Source organism: Drosophila takahashii, chromosome 2L (genome assembly GCF_030179915.1).
Source record: "Drosophila takahashii strain IR98-3 E-12201 chromosome 2L, DtakHiC1v2, whole genome shotgun sequence".
Taxonomy (NCBI): domain Eukaryota; kingdom Metazoa; phylum Arthropoda; class Insecta; order Diptera; family Drosophilidae; genus Drosophila; species Drosophila takahashii.
Genome location: NC_091678.1, coordinates 25,928,727 through 25,947,449, shown reverse-complemented (window position 1 = coordinate 25,947,449; position 18,723 = coordinate 25,928,727). Strand labels below are relative to the sequence as shown.

At 39.6% G+C, this 18,723-nt stretch overlaps 2 protein-coding genes across 4 annotated transcripts in view; both read left to right on the top strand.

The window, feature by feature from the left end:
* The first annotated feature begins 74 nt into the window (after positions 1–74).
* Positions 75–5,049, top strand: LOC108060517 (leukocyte receptor cluster member 8 homolog). Of its 2 annotated transcripts, none has more exons than XM_070214369.1 (6): positions 75–305; positions 406–1,797; positions 1,866–2,616; positions 2,671–2,875; positions 2,937–3,144; positions 3,207–5,049. In XM_070214369.1, the coding sequence occupies exons 2-6, from the start codon at positions 491–493 to the stop codon at positions 3,358–3,360; spliced, it is 2,625 nt and encodes an 874-aa protein (XP_070070470.1). In that variant the 5' UTR covers positions 75–305; positions 406–490; the 3' UTR covers positions 3,361–5,049. The 2 variants fall into 2 exon arrangements, with proteins under 2 accessions (XP_070070470.1, XP_017001722.2); XM_017146233.3 differs by having other exon boundaries at positions 75–309.
* A 230-nt stretch (positions 5,050–5,279) lies between these two features.
* Nos (Nitric oxide synthase) overlaps positions 5,280–18,723 on the top strand; it is a 37,135-nt gene continuing 23,691 nt past the window's right edge. The window contains exons 1-4 of one of the 2 annotated variants that reach the window (XM_017146223.3): positions 5,280–5,507; positions 11,036–11,803; positions 12,464–12,578; positions 18,438–18,574. In XM_017146223.3, the coding sequence (XP_017001712.2) occupies positions 11,205–11,803; positions 12,464–12,578; positions 18,438–18,574 (851 nt within the window). In that variant the 5' untranslated portion in view covers positions 5,280–5,507; positions 11,036–11,204. Of the gene's footprint in view, positions 5,508–10,737; positions 10,783–11,035; positions 11,804–12,463; positions 12,579–18,437; positions 18,575–18,723 lie in introns of those variants that run through there. The other variant, XM_070211443.1, reaches the window with a different exon arrangement.

The following is an 18,723-nucleotide window of genomic DNA, read 5'->3' as shown; positions in this document are numbered from 1 at the left end:
ATTATTAAATTTAGTGTGGTCGCTTTGAAAGACGGATTTTTGCACGCAACGGTCACACCGAATTCTTTGACAGACCTATCATCGATTATTCTGTCTCGTTTTCTTCATACGAAAAAAAAGTGAATAGATCCAGACGTGTTTAGATATCGTGTTGAAATCTGGCTAAAAGTAGCGTTTTCCGAGTGTTTTCGTGCGAATGCAGGCAGATATTTGCATTGCCCGACCGTTTTACTTGGTAATTGTAGCGCAGACGGTGTTTGAAACGCGCAAATTGAAGCGAAAATTGCCAGTTCTCGGAGGCCAAAGTAGGTAAGAAATAAAAATGGCGTCACATACCATTGCACACACGCACACATACTAATGACCACATTTTCCACATTTTCGTACCCTTTGTCTCGAAATCAGGGGCTGAAATAGCGAAACCCAAAGGTAAGTTCAGGTAAAAAAAATCAAAGGCCACCTTTAGCGAAAGAGCGTGAGGAGGAGTACCATGTCGGAGGCCATGAGTGCTCCGCCGCCCCTGATTCCGCAACTGCAGGAGATGCAGCAGCAACAACAGCAGCAGCAGCAGGGCGGTAATCCCGGCAATCTCGCCCAGCAGTGGAGTAACTACGCGTGGTATGCCAACCAAAACGCCGCCTACCAGCAGCAGTATCAGCAGTACTACCAGTACTACATGCGCTACCAGCAGCAGCAGCAACAGCAGGTAACCTCGACGGTCAGTGCGTCGAACGCGCCTCCGGGCTTCAGCAACGCGCTGGCGGTGCCGCCGCCCCTCCCCTCGGGTCCGCCACCCCCGCCGCCGCCGAAACCCGGCCAAACAGCGGGCCAAAACAAGCAGCAACAACAGCAGCAGCAGCAACAACAAAAGAATTTCGGGGGAATACGTTTTAATTTGAATTTAAACCAAAAGCGTTTGGCTGGTGCCCCCAATCCCCTACAACAACAGCAGCAGCAACTTCAACAGCAGCATCAACAGCAACAGCAACATCTACAGCAGCAACAGGTCATGCAAATGTACAATAACAACAACAACAATAACAACAGCAACAAAAAGAAGCGCAAGCGTAACAACAAAAACAAGAGCTTCGAACAAACAACATATACAAACAACATAAACAATCCGTTTGCCAATCAAGCCCAAGCCACGCCCATAGCACCACCGCCGCCCATCATTAGCGCCAGCGATGTCGGCGTGCCGATCACTGCGGACTTGAGCAAGCCACCGCCGCCATTGCCACTGGCCATAGTGGCTCCCACAGAGAATCCCCAGCAGCAACAGCAGTCGCAACAACAGACCGCTTCCCCTGCTCCAGCGCAGGCATCCACATTCAAGCGGCCCAACAGCTTTCAAATGGCCTCCAACGACTCCTGGCCGGATGCCCTCAATCAGTATGTGGCCCGTTGCTACTCGAAGTGCAACACGGACCTCGACAAGGATCAGATTGACATTTGCCTGAAGGGCAAGATTATTGCGGCGGCCAATCGCAACGAGCTGTGGACGCGGGACTGGGACAACGAGCCCATGCCCACGGTGCACAGCGAGCGGGACGGCATCGATGTGGTGCTGAGCAATGTGACGCCCCCGCAGCCGCAGCGTAGCAACTACTTCCAGAAGAAGCTGGAGCAGGAGAGGGAGCGGGAGAGAGACCGCGAGCCGGAGAAGGCCCCGACCAAGGGCTCCTCGGGTGCAGTGAATCAGTTCAAGCAGAAGGGCAATCAGTTTAACAAGTCCTCGTCCGGCTACGGCTCTCATCACCACTCTTCGACATCGCGATATTCCAGGAGTCGTTCGCGGTAAGTTCAGGCGTTTCCTTATGCCAAGCTAAACTTGAAAACTAAACCAGTTCTTTCACCCTTTGCAGTTCGCCCTCATCGTCAAACTCGTTGAAGTACTCGAGCAAGAAGCGGTACTCGCGATCGCGATCGCGCTCCCGTTCGCGTTCCCGCTCGCGATCCCCCCGCTCCCGATCGTGCTCCCGCAGCAGCGATGCCAGCAGTCCCCCGGCGCGTAAGGTTATCCGCAAATCGGGCTCGAACGAATCCCTGAATTTCATACCACTCGCCTCCGCGAACTTATCCCGCAAGCAGCAGAAAATGCTGATGAAAAAGGGCAAGCGCGCAGCTGCAGCAGCAGCCGCTGGCTCCGGTCAGGCGAAAAAGAAGCCGCCTCACTTCTACTCCAACCAGTCGTCCGTTGGCGGAGCTGTTGATGATGACACAGCGCGCTTGCAACAGCGTGCGGCACGATTTTCGCAGCAGGGCTCCAGCTCGGCCAAGAAATCTGTCGTCGCCATTGCAAGCTCACCGTTTGGTCTCACCACGGCCAAGAACAAGAAAAAAATGATGCAGCAGCAGCAGCAGCACCATCGTTCTGCCTTCTACGAGGACACAGAGGCGGCTGGCGGCTTAGATCTTCTCGATTTGCATATTGTAGGCACTTGTAGGGACCTAGAGAAATCGTTTTTGCGTCTCACCAAGGCGCCCTCGCCGTCGGAGGTGCGGCCTGTCGAGGTGCTCACCCACTCACTGGTAAATGTAAAGGAAAAATGGCGTGCCAATCAGGACTACCACTATGCGTGTGATCAGCTGAAGTCCATTAGACAGGATCTGACTGTAAGTGGCGATATCTTGGGAAGAACAATAAGTGCAACATTATTTTTTCTACAGGTCCAAGGTATTCGTGATCAGTTTACGGTGGAGGTGTATGAGACGCACGCTCGAATTGCCATGGAGAAGGGTGACCACGAGGAGTTCAACCAGTGCCAGACTCAACTGAAGATGCTGTACATGGAGATCGGAGGCAAGAGCGCAAATGCCTTGGAATTTACAGCCTATCGTATACTCTACTACATATTCACAAAGAATACCTTGGGTAGGTTTAAAATCTCTATTTTTCCTCTGTTAATATTAACGCCTTTTTTTTTTTAATTCAGACATAACCACTGTCCTGCGTTCAATTACGGCTGATCAACGCGAGACTCCTGCCATTGCACACGCCCTTCAGTTCCGTTCTGCGTGGTCGCTTGGAAACTACTGCAAACTGTTTTCTCTGTACAAGACAGCGCCTCTTATGTCCGGTCACATGATTGAGTGGTTCCTGGAGAGAGAGCGCAAGGCCGCTTTGCGAGTCATGATTAAATCGTGAGTTGAGCATTTCTTTCTACATGTTGACAATTGTTACTTATAATTATCATATCTTTCAGTTATCGTCCCAACATCAGCGTTGACTATATAACCAATATTCTAGCCTTTGAGAGCGCCGAAAAATGCAAAGAATGGCTCGACACCTTCAGTTTGCCCTACGCTGCCAATGGTGCGCAAGTTGATTGTAAAAACGCAGCTGCCATTGCCATTTAAGGCGATTTTTACAGAAAGCACATTACTTGCTGATAGGCACTATTCGATTTTGTACCTGATTTCCGAATTTGCGGATATTAGTGTCCCTTGTCGGACTGCGGATGCACTTCTCTGGCCCGTTCTAACATCACTTGTAAATATTTTTGTAGGTCGCGATCCCCTTTCGTTACACAGTTAGGACTTTCTTTACTCCCCTTCTCAAGCCATCTATTTTCGCTGAATAGGCCGGCCTGTGAATTCTTCGCTTTTTTAGTACCTTTTAAGTCTACAGTTCTTCGTAGGGTATACAATTTTTACAAGGAAAATAATTCGTCGGAAGAAATAATTTAAAAAGCATCACAGGAATAATACGTCTATTTACATCAAGCATGTACTGCAACTGGAACTACATCGATTCGAAGTAAAATGGAAGTCGAATGGAAGCCTGCATGACGCCGAATTTCTGGATGAATCAACTAGGTGATTCTATACCCTGGATTTTTTTTACTCTCAGCACTGGAGTTGCAGAATTTCTGTAAGGATATCGCTATGGATACTGTATTTTACAACAGAAAAAGTGGGAACGTTTATAAAGCTCCCTTAGAGGATATTCAGGAATATTTTCCAGGTCGGAACTTAATACGACTTTGGCTGAGTGTACACCGCTCCCGGAACATTTTTATCTCGTCAACGTTTGTCTTCATTACCTTTTGTTTAAAAATGCAGCAGTCTATATATTCTTTCGACCAACAAAATCCTACAAGATTTCCAACTCGAAACTCGTCTGAATACTACAAAAACAACCTGAAACCTAAAGTGCGTGACCTCCCAATGAACATAAAAAAGTGAATCGATTTTAAATGAGGTCACGAACCTCTTGATTAACAACTCTACTAAACTGGTACACTCGCAAAACTAACATGAAATAATACACATGCAGACAAACAAAAACCGATGCGATCACCAAACTCCGAGAGCCCAAAAGCTTTGTGCTGAGAAATCATATTTGTTTCGTTGTGATTATTTTACTCATTTTAACGCCCTCTGATCACTTCATTTTTAAACTAGTTTTAAGGTTTAGGCTTAATGATTGTTGTCTTATTTAAATTATTGAAAAGGAATATACTAATGTTCTGTCTCTCTATTGTATACCTGTATATATACAACCATCAAATCCACCACCACCAAGAACTACAACTACAACGAGAACGAGCCTGCATGTAAACTCTTTGGAAATTCAAGTCACCGTTCCGGAAAATGGCAAAGTCAACCTGGTCTTCCCCCTTCGCCCCTAATCATCGGTGAAATGGCAGTGAAAAAGTCATCAAATATTCGCGACATTTGTAAGCTCTTCCAATTTTAATTCGTCTCACTAAAGAAAATTGTATACAAATTTTGAGTCTATGGGGTAGCACTTAAGCAATTGGCAAAGATCCTATATTCAGTGGATAATTTTATATAGGGGGAGTTTGACAAGAAACATAACTCTTCTATATTATACAGTAATTATACAATAGACTAGGATTTTAGGTATAGGCTAAGTTTACCTGTTATATTTATTTTTAATTTTCTTGAATGTTGAAAAATGATGGAAAAAATTCAAGATTTCAAATGCTTCTTCAAATATTTATGCAAAACATGGGAGCCCGTTTGCATGAAAAGCGAGAGTTACAATTTCGCTTTAACAATAAACATAACAAATCACAGCAACTGGTGTTTTTCTCTTGGTGAATTTTCCCTTTCAGCAGAAGGTCGTCCTTACAACAATCCTTTCCCAGTTGCATTCAAAATCAGGAGCTTTAGCCAGGACACTCGCCATTTTGAGCTTGGTGTCGTGTGGGAGCCGAGCTTTTCAACAACATCTAACGGATGCTGCCGGAGATTCTGCCGCTATTTAAGGATGCTGCGTTGCGGCCTTAGCTTCAGTCAACGCGCGGCGTTCGAGTTCTTTGGATCGCGCTTAAAACTTAAATTGTAAGGACCAAACGCAGTTAATCAAAAGAAGCTTGAGAAATCAAAAGAGTCCTGAAACCCTTTTGTGAGTGAAGTTGTTCAACGAAATATAGATGCAAATATTATTTCTTTAACTTTATTAAAGTGTGTGAAAAGCTACAGTTAAAATCTACCCTAGGTAAATCTTTTGGATGAATAGAGCTGTTATTTCAGAGGTAAACAATACACATACACGGATTATATGTTTAAGAGAGAGAGAATTCTTAATCAAACACCAAATGTTAATCCTTTTTGGAGTTGTAACTCCGTAAAACTGTGCCAAGTTATTTATTTTTTGTAATATTGAAAATATATAAAAACATCTTTCTACTTATTTTAAGTAAGTGATTTGAGTTAAAAAATAATAAGTGACTTAAAAGGGTTCGAAAATGCAAACCTTTTTGACTTGAAGTTATTTTAATAAAAATAAATAGTTGATTGACGTTACTAGAAGATTAAAAGGGTATATTGTTTTTATTAGAACTAACTTTTTTAATTATGGTATTAAATTCCGAATTTTATATCCGTATGTTGCATTGTGTTGTATGTTTATTCAGTTCGTCACTTTCAACATGGTTGGTTTTTCTATATTTCGAAAGCATTAAGTAACAGCTTACCTTCTTCTTCAGCACCCTTTGGTGCCAATGAAACAATTTTTAAGCGCGCACAATTTAAAAATAAATCATAAATATAGTCTCAAATTGAAACTTCTCCGCTTTGACTATTTAATTTTTTTTCAGCGATTTTTTTTCTCTTGTCTTAACAAAGTCAAGACCATTTAACTGAACAATTTGGGAGGCATTTATAAATTTCTCCGAAATCAGAAATCGTCAAAATAATCTTCTTAAGAAAAAATCTACCTATTGAATTAAAAGTTAGCAATATTCTAAACATTTTAAAATATTTGATAACAAAGGCCCTTAATAAAGATAGAACAGTATTTTACGCTTGAATCTAGTAGTCACTTCAATGGAGAAGCCTACGATACATTTAGTTCACGAATTTAAATTAAGTTAATTTTGGTATAGAAATATTCGTTTCGTTGTCTTTTTGAGTACTAGGCTTTCAAAAATAAATTGTTACCATATTAAACATACCATACTCAACTTTACAAAGTCATCCATGTAAAGCATTTAATATTCTAATTTTATTTTGGGGACATATCCAATCACTTTAATTAGGTAGTAAATGTGGTAATATTCATCGTAATGGTTAGACAATGAGCCATGGTGATTTATTATAAATGTCAAGAAAATCACTTTAAAGTGAACACAATGTCAACCAAGAATTGATTGACTAATTGCTGGCCCACAATAATCAGTAGGGGAAGAGTAGCTTCTTATACTCAAATTCGAGCAGTCATTTGATTAATGTCTTGATGGTTTCAAAACGAATCAAGGCTCAGAAAAATAAAATATACAAACGAGTGCGTCCTTATAACATTGAGAATAATTAATGGAAATTAATCTTTAATAAATACCCTCAAAGGCTAAGAGACTTTAGACTAAACTCAGAAATTCGATACACCATTAAGTAATTAAGGTTGTCAAAGATAGGAGGCAAATTAACTCTTTAGCATGTAATCACAAAATACGTTCATAACAAAATTTCCAACATAAATTGAAAAACAATTAGCAGTAAAAAATAACATCAAATTGAGTGCCAAGCAAACTTTTTAGGGAGGCAAAAGGCCAACTTCCTGTGACGCTGTCGCAGCTGCCGATGTCAAACGGTTGACGTGTCCCGTCTTTCCTGTCCTATCCACGCTACGCCAGATTTCCCCATTTCGTTATTAAGAATATTATAATGTCGGTGATGTTCGGCCGGCCATTGTGTATTGCACAGTTGCATAGGTTCTCCCATTGAAAACCAGCGATACGAATAAAACTATATTAGCTAATGCTGACCTTTTTTTTAAGTGGAACTCATTGTGAATAATTGAAAAATAAGTAGAATTATATCTTCATTTTTTGTACCATTTGGTAAATTATTTCAAATCTAAACTTTTCTCCTTTGATGATTTAATTTATTATTCAGCGACTCTTCTCTTTCACATGTCTAACGCATTACAAAGTCAATTTACAAACAACCAACCTTTCGAAAGAACTTCCATTACTCATACCTTACAGCAATGAAACACATTAAAATATACATATTTTGCAGTGTTCGGCATGTTTTCAAATAACAATAAATAAATATTCAATATTGACTATCAAAATGCGAACCGCAGCTGAGGCTGACATTACAAAGGACGACAGGAGTATAAATTTTGCAACATTATGTGTGAATATTTCATCCACTTGCACACTTGCTTAAGGATGTGGGCATACTTGGATCCAATCCTTTTCAAAGGCATAAAATCCTTCACATGACTATCCCTTTCATATGTTAATCCAAAGCCGGTTAGTCAGCATTTGGGGGAATAAAACTTGTTTACCTTTCCTTCCACAAACGGAGGGATGGCCAAGGGATTTTCTTCACTTTACGGGAATCTTCAAAAATGATGTGTTATTTACAGAGGGGCCTTTCATATCATAAATGAAACACGGTATTTGGAGCTCAGCTGAGCTTGGGATACTTCGCATTAGCATAAAATAAATTTTGACCAATGGTGCAAGTTATTTTCGGATCGGATCAATTTAAAAAGCACAGCGCGAAACCGAAAAGTATAACCCAATTTGTGTAAACATGGAGATTCTAGCAATTTTCAATAGCAAGAAAATATTTTCTTATTACTAAAGTGAAATTAAATTTCTATTTTTTACTTTCAATGCCAATACTTTCAATGTTGGTATAAAAATAGGCAGCATTCTTATAAATTAAATTACCCTAGGAGGTAATTATCAATTTAAATTCTACACCGTACCCCTATTGTTAAAAAAATGTAGCCCGTTTTACTGGCAATTAAGAAAAAATACTGTAATCATTGGCCTCACGTTCGCCTTATTGTCTCTAAGTATCCTCCCAAATCCGACTCTATTCTGGTCATGATTTGCACTTGACCACAAGTCTTTCCCTTGGATGAATCCTCCTTAGCACCTGTGTGGGTGGGAAACCACATTCGCATTGTCCTGGCTTTGCTGTGTGGCCCATTTAAATGGTTTTTCTTAACAGATTTGCTGGTTTTCGGTTGTTTTCTTTTTTTCGTTTTTTACTGTTTTGCATTGTGCTTTGGAGCACTTGTTTTTGTTTTTTTCTCTGCCTTTCCTTGTCCCCCAATTGTACGATTTTCTTTCGTTTTCATTTCTTCACGCGGCTGTGTTGTCATTTGAGATAATACGAAAAGTATTCAGCACCCGTCGTTGTTACGGTTTTGCTTTTGATTTTGTTCAAGGGTTTATTTTAAAGCAATTGATTGGATTTAAAACGATTCGAAAAAGTGCCAGAGGAGTTGGAGTGTTGAGAGAGAAGCAAAGCTGAGATTTTCCTTTTGCTGACGGGCAAATGTGATTGAATGTGCCCCACCGAAGGATCTTGTGCATAAAGTCTTCTCTGGGGAATTCGGTGCTTTTATGGTTTCTTAAATAAGTAAAATATAGTCCCACCTCGGATCGGATTTAAAATTAGAGTTCAAGTTATAAAAATAAAAAATTTTATAATTTTAAAAAATATGTTTTTTTCATGTTGCTTTGTAGTATTATAAAACAATTGTTAATTTGTTGGCCTCTTTTATTTACTACTTAAAATGCAGTTAAAAAGTGCAAATAGAAAAATAAGGGCTCTTCGAATAAACTGCGAATGAGTAATAAAAATCAACGGCTGCGTAAAAGCATTTATTTAGTTTGAAACCAATTACAAGACACAGAATAGAGATGACGTTTCTCTAATTTCTTAAATGAGCCTTTACTGTTCAATCGGTTGTTATAAACTTTCCGCTTTCGGATTATTGTTTTTACCATTCAAATGCCACTCAGCTCGTTAGATTTCAAATCAACAGAGGCTGACGAACAACAAATCGCCGCAACTACAACTCGAGGCACAGCCTCAAATACTACAGAGAATTTCCAACAGTTTTATTTGCCTCTGGGCTGATTAAGCAGGGAACGAGGAAAAGCAAGCGGAAATGAAAAGCAGACTCCGGTCTTTCCCGGCAATGGTGAACATTTGTAGCAATTAAAAGCATCTTTATGGCAATTTGCCGCTGCAAACCACAAAACCAGACGCCCCCGCGCTACGCTTCATAATAAATTTTCTTAATCAAAAAGTGACGAACTCCTTGCCGCTCTATGAAAATTCAATTAGTTTACCTTTAATTTGGTGGGTGAACCGTGAGCACGGCTATTTATACGCCCCGCTTAACCGAGTTGAGGAGGCATCTGATTAGAGTTGAAAAAGTTGCAGACAACATCTGCTGAACCCTTTCGTTTGTGCCCCGCTAGTCGGCTTTCAGAAGGGTTTAATCATTCATTCTGCAGCCAATTTTCACGCTGTTTTTCTGCACCAGATGTTGTTTCCTTTTTCTTTCTTCAGAAAAGAAAACCATTTCCATTCGCGGCTCGTTCATTTGTTAGGCTGGCAGTTGTCTGGCCTCTAACGGCCTTAAAAAAATTTGCAAATTTTAAAGAAGACGCATGAGTTGAGCTCAGCTATCAACTTTAAAAAAAATGAAATTCCCTAAAACACAAAACAAGATAACTAAATTTCCAAAATTTAAATCCCAGTTATCCAATTTTAATAAATTAATATTAAACAAATTGTTTATTATTTTAATCTTTAGAATCTCATTACTAAAATTACCTGTCAACAAAAGGAATAATTAACTAATTACGATTTTTTAAAAATTAGAGAGGATAAATTTAAAAGCCAATCAAAGCAAAGCCGTGTGGTATTTCTCTTTTCTAGCACGGGTAATGGACAGGTGATTCTGTTTTATTTAGTCCTCCCCCATACAAAAACTGATTGTGACTGCAACTGACGTGGTAGCATGCCCATTACTGACCTGACGGAATCCATCCCATTCGAGTTCGATGAGCACCCACGCACATTAAAATCCGAAATCAAATGCCGAATCATTCGCTTTGATGGCACTCGCACACTCAGTCACACAGAATGTCCAATGAAAAGCTATCGCTTTCTAATTACTCGCTCATTGTTTGTTTGCTCTTGTTTTTGCTGTTTGTTTAATGGCGGCTTTGGAAAATTGCTTAGGCAAATCAAAATAATGACCGCAAACTTCGGTTTATTTTGATTCATTTGGTGTTATTTTTCCATTGTGGCATGCACATACATACGTGCTTTCACTCCCTCATGCTTTGCCTAATCAATCAATCAATTAGCTGCCCGGCTGGCTTTGAGTGCATAAGTCTATTTTTGTAGCTAAAAGCCAGCCTTTGTCCTTTTATTGTTTTGCCTTCTGTTGCTCTCAGGCGTTTTGAGTGGAAATGAAGGAGCAAGAAAGCTGCACAACAAATGATGTCTGATGACATTCGATGGAAGGGCCTTAAGCCAAAGGTAAATGCTTAGTCAAGAGATGTATGTATATAATGCCAACCAAAATCATTTTTATGATTTTTTACAGATGATTAGATATGAATTATTTTTTCTGCGTTAATTAATACCTATGAAATGTCGATGGTAGTAGAGATATTTATTAAAAGATTATACTAGGATTGTAATATATCGTTTTATTCTAATTTTTAAGTTCCTCTATCTGTTTCTACCATAGTAAGTAATACAACTTTCTGAAAACTTTTTAAATCTTCAGTGAACCAATTGAGTGTGGCCCGAAAAAGAGAACCGCACAAAGTTTTCAACAGAATTTAATCAAAAACTTGGAGGGTAAATTGTCCAAGTGGTTCACCTGTTGGCTGCATTTCAAATCAACGAGGCAAGCAATCAGCGGAGAGGACAAGGGCTACAAGTCCCAGGACAAGATGTCGCAGCATTTCACATCGATATTTGAGAACCTGCGTTTCGTGACCATCAAACGTACTGCAAATGCGCAACAACAACAACAGCAGCAACAACAGCAGCAGCAACAACAGCAGCAGCTGCAACAGCAGCAACTTCAGCAGCAACAGAAGGCTACATGTGCTGCACAGCAACAAAATAGCAGAAAAATCAAAGCTCAAACAGCGCCAACGTTGAATGGCAATGGGCTCTTGAGCGGCAATCCAGAAGGCGGTGGCGACTCCTCGCCTAGCCATGAAGCGGACCATCCCGGAGGAGCAGCAGCAGCAGGAGGAGCTGGAGTAGTACCATCTGGAGCAGGGGCCGTCGCCTCGTCAAGTGGCACGCCATTGAGGCACCCCAAACGGGCCAGCATATCCACGGCATCGCCTCCGATTCGCGAACGGCGGGGCACTAGCACTAGCATCGTGGTCGAGCTGGATGGCAGTGGCCAGGGGGCGGGATGTACTGCATCGGGCAGCGGCACCACGTCGGGAAAAAGTTCGCGAGAACTCTCACCGTCGCCCAAGAACCAACAGCAGCCCAGAAAAATGTCACAGGACTATCGGTCGCGTGCCGGCAGGTAAGGATGCATTTACCACGGATACAGGAGACACGAGTGCTAGCTTGACTGATAAATTGTTCAGGGAGCCAAGGGATAACGGCACGACTAAGCGGAGGTAGTTGTGGTTAGACAGTAGACAAGTTTTTTTTATGGCAAATGGCTTCTGCTGGAAGGAAATTGAGTTCTAAATATAACAATGCCATTTTGATTCTACTCATGAGCAGTTGTGTAAAATGGTTTCGAGTTTAGGTTATTTTAAGGATAACCTAACGATACATTCGGCCAATTAATTTATATATATTTATTATAATATATTACCTTTATAAGGATTGTAAGATGTAGTGTTCATAGTCATACTTATAATTTCTAAGTTCATTTGTATTCATTTAAAAGGATAACAATGAAGCATAATGTGTTTAAGAAACGGTCTTATCTGCGATTTATAAATGAGAAATCCTTTTTTTTTAATTTAGTGTTTTGTTAAACCCGTTTGTTTTTATGTGCTTTAGTTTTTTATTTAATTTTATCAAAATCAGTAAGAAAAGAGAGATAATTCCCCAATGGCTAGACATATTGAGCGTGTAATGTGCGACGCTTAGGGCGCCCGATTCGCTAGCTTAGCAGTTAGTTTCCCGCAATTTCCACCCACTTTAGCACTAACATCTATCTAAATTGCAGCTTTATGCACCTGGACGACGAGGGACGCAGTTTGCTGATGCGCAAGCCGATGAAACTAAAGAACATCGAGGGCAGGCCGGAGGTCTACGACACGCTGCACTGCAAGGGTCGCGAGGTGAGTCACGTTCGTGGGGATGGGGATGGGGATAGGGAATCTTGGCCATAATTAGCCACTGCACGTGGCCAAGAGAAGCTACTGGGCCATGCACGAGCGAGTGTGCCATAAAAGGGCAGTAAAACAATTCCCAGACTCTCTTCTCCTGTTCTCCGGGCTAAGTGCACAAAGTTTCAGCCAGGAATGGAATGCGTAAAAAGTGAGTCCTGGAACGAGCGCAAGAAACATTGCATACTTGCAGGAGTTACTTAATACTCATGACGCTGTTAGCCTTCCATGTAATTGTTTGTGTGACTGCCTGTTTTTATTTTTTCTTTGCTTCTGATCCTGCTTCTGTGACTGTGTGTGTGTGCATCATGCATGTTTTGTTTGCTGGCTCGTCTGCAATTGGAGCGTTTTACAGCAGTTTTGTTATGCAAAAGTTAGCCGGGTGCGTGCCCAGGCTGGTTGGCGGATTAAATAAAGGACCCGGCTGCTCTCTTTTTTCTCAGCCCACAAAACTTTTCCCATCGTAATAAAGTGGCCTGAAGTTGCCTCATTTTTCTGGGTTTTTTTTTTGCTTTGTGGGTGTAAAATTATATACTTCATTTTGGCTAATGTGGTGAATGGCAAAATTTTTTTTTTGGAAATGTTGAGCTATTACGGGCGACAAAATTAGTCGAAAAAGTTTTTTTGTTCTTCGTGTTTCAAATAATTAATGATAGAGAAGACTATACAAATCCTTATTTAGTAACAAAACGAAATATTATATTCTTCTTTATTTATTTATTGTACGCCGAAAGTTTAAACTTGGGGTACAGAGGACTTATCGTCCATACACAGAGAAAATTATGCAACGTTTTAGGTGCCGTTTTCATATAAAAACGTTTTAAAAATAAAAATGAAAACGTTTTAAAAATGCAAAGTAAAATAAATTTGTATGATACGTTTTACTTTTTAAAATGTTTCACCCCTTATTTTGCACCTAAAACTTTTGATAATTTTCTCTGTGTAGTTGCTGGGACTTTCGGTCAGAATATCTTGATACTTACAGGATGCTTATTATATTATAATAGCTTATTATATTTATAATACATAATGTCTAAATTCAGCGTACTTAATTAATATATTATCATTGCCTAAAAAATGATGTTTTTACAATAAGTTTAATTTACAAGTTGTTTTCAAACAAATAAAACAAATGACAAAATATTTGAAAAGTTTGTTTATTATTTATACTTTGCTATCATATTATAATTTATTACACCAGTTTACAAAAAAAAATTGATGAAATATACCATGAAGGAAACCTTTGCTTTTCGGTAAGGTACGTCTTTCTGACTAAGAAAGTGGAACAGACAATTTTTTTTATGGAGCCAATTTTTTTTAAGTGTAAAAAACTTTTTTAACACTTTTTTAATTTTCAACTTGAGTTGTGGTTAACCGATTTCAACCATAAAAGACTCATTTTGCAGGTAATAGAATGCGCTCAAACTTTCTTATACACGACACGACGTTCCATTCATTAGTTTAGAAGCTAAACTTCGACAAAGATGAAAAAGTTAAAAAAAATGCAAAAATACTGGCATAAAAAAAACACTTTTATTTCACTCTCAATTGATCAAAAGCACGTGTGAACTTTTGTTTGCGTTTATCTTGTACTATCTGTCAGAACTCAAAATGCGCGATGCTCATTAAGCAAATGTCTTTGGAAGCCTGCCAGCGAGTTTGCCACCACAATCTGCATAATTTAATTTGCACACCTACCGTGGCGGGGCCAACTCAGTTGCCCAAAACTGATTCAGCAGTTGGTTCGAACCTCATTAAGCCGACTCGGGAGTGGCAAGTGCAAAGTGCAAATTGCATAAGCGAAGTGGCAAGTTGGCGGTGTCAGAAGTCGCCTTAAAGTTGAGACCCCTAACCCCAATTAGCCCTGCACCCCAAAAGTCCAGAGTGGCTGGTTGCAGTTGCCGTTGCAGTTTAGTTTCGCAGCTCCAGAGCTTCGCTACAGCTACACTTTCTATGCTAATTAAGTCAGCATCAACGCCAACAACGGAAATGGCGCAACGAATCCTTTTTCACAATCAAATTTCATTTCCCCTTTGCCGCCCTCGTTTTAATGTGCGCAAAATTATGCAATGCACAAATTTATATGTGCCAGTGAGCCATTTTATTTAAGCGCTCCAACAACATGCAAATTGCTCCCAACGACTCCTCCATCCGACTCTCAGGTAATTATAATGAAGCTCTGCTTAAACGATGGGCAGGCAATTTAAGTTGCAAGCATTAAGTTTACATCGGGGCATTTAACACTCGGGATTTACTGGCTTGAGCATGTGGAGAGGGTCTTCACTCCTTTAGAGTTAATAAAACTTTACTACCGCAAAGTTGTGGATTAAGCTCCTTGCGTGGATCTCGGTTAATGCCTATACATATCCTAGCGTTGGCTTCACCTTATTGTAGAAAGCGAAACCTTGTGTTGGCTTTGAGTAACTTTATTATTTACCCAGCACTGTTAATATCATGCACTTGTCTACCGAAACTGTGAACAAATGTTTGCCTTGCATTTTTCATTACCACAGCCAGCATTTTCATTTAATTTGTGTGCCAGTTGCCTTGCAATTGCAATTTCGTTGCCAAAAGGTGGGGCGAAAGTGGCAAAACAAACTTAACTGCCACAGAATGCAGTTAATATTTGAATTCCTCCGAAAGAAAACAGGCGTCTTGAAAAACTTATGCCAATGGCTTGTCCGCAAATGCAATTGGCTGGAAAATACTTTTTTTTAAGTATGTTTCGGTGAAAGCACTTGTCATGTCGCCAATAACTTTTTTATTGGTTGAATTTTGGCTAACTTTTTTGACATTTACCATTTCACATAAGAGCTCGATGGTTATAAAAAAATATTTGAACAACGATTAATTTATTTAATGTAATTTTATCGAAATGCAAAATTACTTATTCAGTTTTTACGTAACTAAAGATATTATTATTAAAATTTTTTTAATATTTTTAAAATTTTAAAATACTGTTTAAAGTGGCTTTATTCAAACAATGACGAAAATGATACAATTACTTTCTAAAATTATTTCATTATTCGTCGATGTAAAATGGATTTTATAATTAATGTATAATGTAACTTATTTATTATCATTTAGGTATTACATTTAACTAAACAGTTTAAAAAATTAAATTTAAATAAAATTGTTAAATAATATCTATTACTTGCCATCCAATTTCAGGATTTTCAAAACTAATGTTTTTAGTTTGAGTTTGTAAATTAATTGGGTTTTGGTTGATTGTTTACGGTTAAATTTATGCCAAGAAACTAATCAAAGACGATAAACCGTTTTAGAAATTCAGAAATGCCCCCCTTTCTTCTACTTTATTTTATAAATATGTTTTGCATTTTTTAAACTTTGCTTTTGATTTCCGCTTAACCTTTCAATGCAATCCCAGGGCAACTTCAGTTCGTTGTTGTCTAAAGAAACAGGTCTCAGGGCAGCACTTTTTCAGTTTCCCCCCCAGAAGGGCATAATTCTCCAGCAGAAGCGGAAAAAAGAGCATATTTGGCGGGCAGAGTGCTGTGCTTCTGGGGAAAGTGGAAGTGCATTCGCTGGAGGGGATGCAACCCAACGGAGTTGGGTGGCACGTGGCCCGAGGAAAACCAAACTTACACGCCAAACTTTAAGCTCCTTGCCTTGTAAATATATATGTGTGTGTGGGTAGGCGGGAAATGCTCCACCCGTTTCCTTCGTATTTATTTCGGCAGCTGCAACAATTTCCGGTTCCGCTGCGAATGCCTCCCGCCCTTCTGCCATTCTGTTTATATTTACATAAAACAATTTTGGACAACTTTGAGTGCTAACCAGTCCCGCGCTGGCAATTATTTGCATTCCTACCCGGGTAGGAAAAAATTCATTTGCTCCGCTGAAAATGAAAACGAAAAGCAAACGCCAGCGCTGCCTCATGAGCGTTCCTCGCCCGCAGAAAATAATAATTTAGCCACTAAGCCAGACGCATTCCGCGTCTGATTCCGGCTTATTAGAATAATAACTCCTCCCTGTTGCTAACTAACGTATTTTCATCATGTGTCGCTCGTGTTTGGGCTGTTTTGTTTTTGCTTCCTTGGCTCGGTTGCTGTTTGCATTGTGCATAAATTTGTCTTGCGCAGCTGAGTGAAAATTGGCAAAGTTTATGCGGGCGGGACCAGGGAAAAGCAGAAGGAACTGCATTTTTGCCATGTGCATACAAAGCATAGTATGTGGTTTGGCTTTAAGTTGCAACTGCACTTTATTGTGGTTGAGGCAAAGGCTGAAAAAGGAGGCAAGGGAGTGTTCTAAAATTAATGTGACTTTCCGGAAATCGCAGCTCAACATTGAAGTGGGTCCGTTCAGAAAAATAACCCTTTGCATTTTCCCTCAGTTTTTTGCCAAATGTGATACTTTGACTGCTATTGCTTTTCCAACTTTTATGGCCCTCACTTTTACTAGCATTACCACTTTTATTACCTCAACGACTGGCTACACGTGTTGGTGTTTTAAAGGTAGATCCTTTTTACAAGAACCTACTACTATGATGTTTAGCTTATTGTATGTTCTAGGCAGAGATACTTAATTTAGTTTAAAAAAGAAGAAATGTAAATAGTTAAATGTTTATTTTTAAATTTAAATGATTATATTAATTTTTGTAAACTGTGCTCAGTTTGCTCATTAAAATACCTGAGTTACTTAAATTTTTTTAGTTGGTAAGAAGTAAATTGGTATTAATTAATTTAATACTTTTAACTTTAAAAATAGGTTTTTAATTGTGAATTAAAATATTTCGTAAAAATGCAACCAAAAGTTTCCTTGTTTCATAAAGTTTCAATTCATAAGTAGCGAAAATAAGCCAGTGTCACTAAAAGGCAATCTCTTCTTAGAATCCATTAACTTACTGCATCGCGCATTATTTTAAAGGTTTTTAAATTGACTTTTTAACTAGAAAGTTAATTACTGGCACCCTGAATCCTTTTAGTTCTTCCATGCCCATCACACAATGTAATACTCTGATTCGCTGGTTTATTTCAACAGTTAATTTTTCCCTTTATACGCATTCATACCCATTTACCCACTAAACACTCAACAAGCTGCTCTCAACGCGGCACACACTGCGTATGAGTGACATAATTGTAGCGAGCATCGCCGCATGAAATTTTTTAGTTAGACACTTGCGACACTTGAGCAGTTTTTATGCCACACTTTGCCAAGCCAATTCGAGAGCTCAACTGCCTGGAAAAACAAACTAATTATGACCGCGGGTGTCTTGGGCGGATTGTGGCGGTTGAAGAAGGAGGAGCAATAGACAGACGGGAGTCGGGGTGTTGAGTAAATTAAACCGTCGGGAAAATAAACCGAGAAGAAAGGTAAAGAAAACACTCTGCAGGCAAGAATCCGAGGTGAGCTGAGGCAGTGCAAATGAAAATTACAACGACACGCACCATAAAAAGCAAACCAAGAAGCGGGGCTTAAGTCGAGGAAAAGCGCGCACAGGAAACGCCGGGGGGTTGGGAAAAGCGGCATCCGCAATTGACAGTGAAATGCTTTTTAAACGTTTTCCCTGAATCCAAGGCAAAGTCACTTCGCGAAGGACCTTTGGCTTTCCTCATTTTTTTTATCAATTTCATTTTCGTAGCATTGTTGCGCTCTATCTGTCCCTCATCTGTCACCAGTTTCTCTAAGTGCCATTCATTCCCATTTGTCGCTGCGAGGCGATTGCCAATAAAAATTTAATTACCAAAATGAGCAATTACATTTCTTTAATTAAAGCTGTCAAAACATGGGGACAAACTGTTTTCATCTCGGCTTGATGACTTATTTGTTCTCCCCGTCTGCGTCTTTCAGATACTCTCCTGCTCGAAGGCCACCTGTACGAGCAGTATTATGAACATTGGCAACGCGGCCGTGGAGGCTCGAAAATCTGATCTGATTATGGAGCACGCCAAGGACTTTCTGGAGCAGTACTTCACCTCGATAAAGCGGTGAGTTTTTTATACAAAACAATTTATTTATTCTTATAATTACTATAATTCATAAATTCAAAAAGAAGTCCTAATGTAATTTAAATTATTTTTAATTCTATTTTTTAATTTATATATTTAATCTAAGCTATAAGTTCTTTAATAGCTAA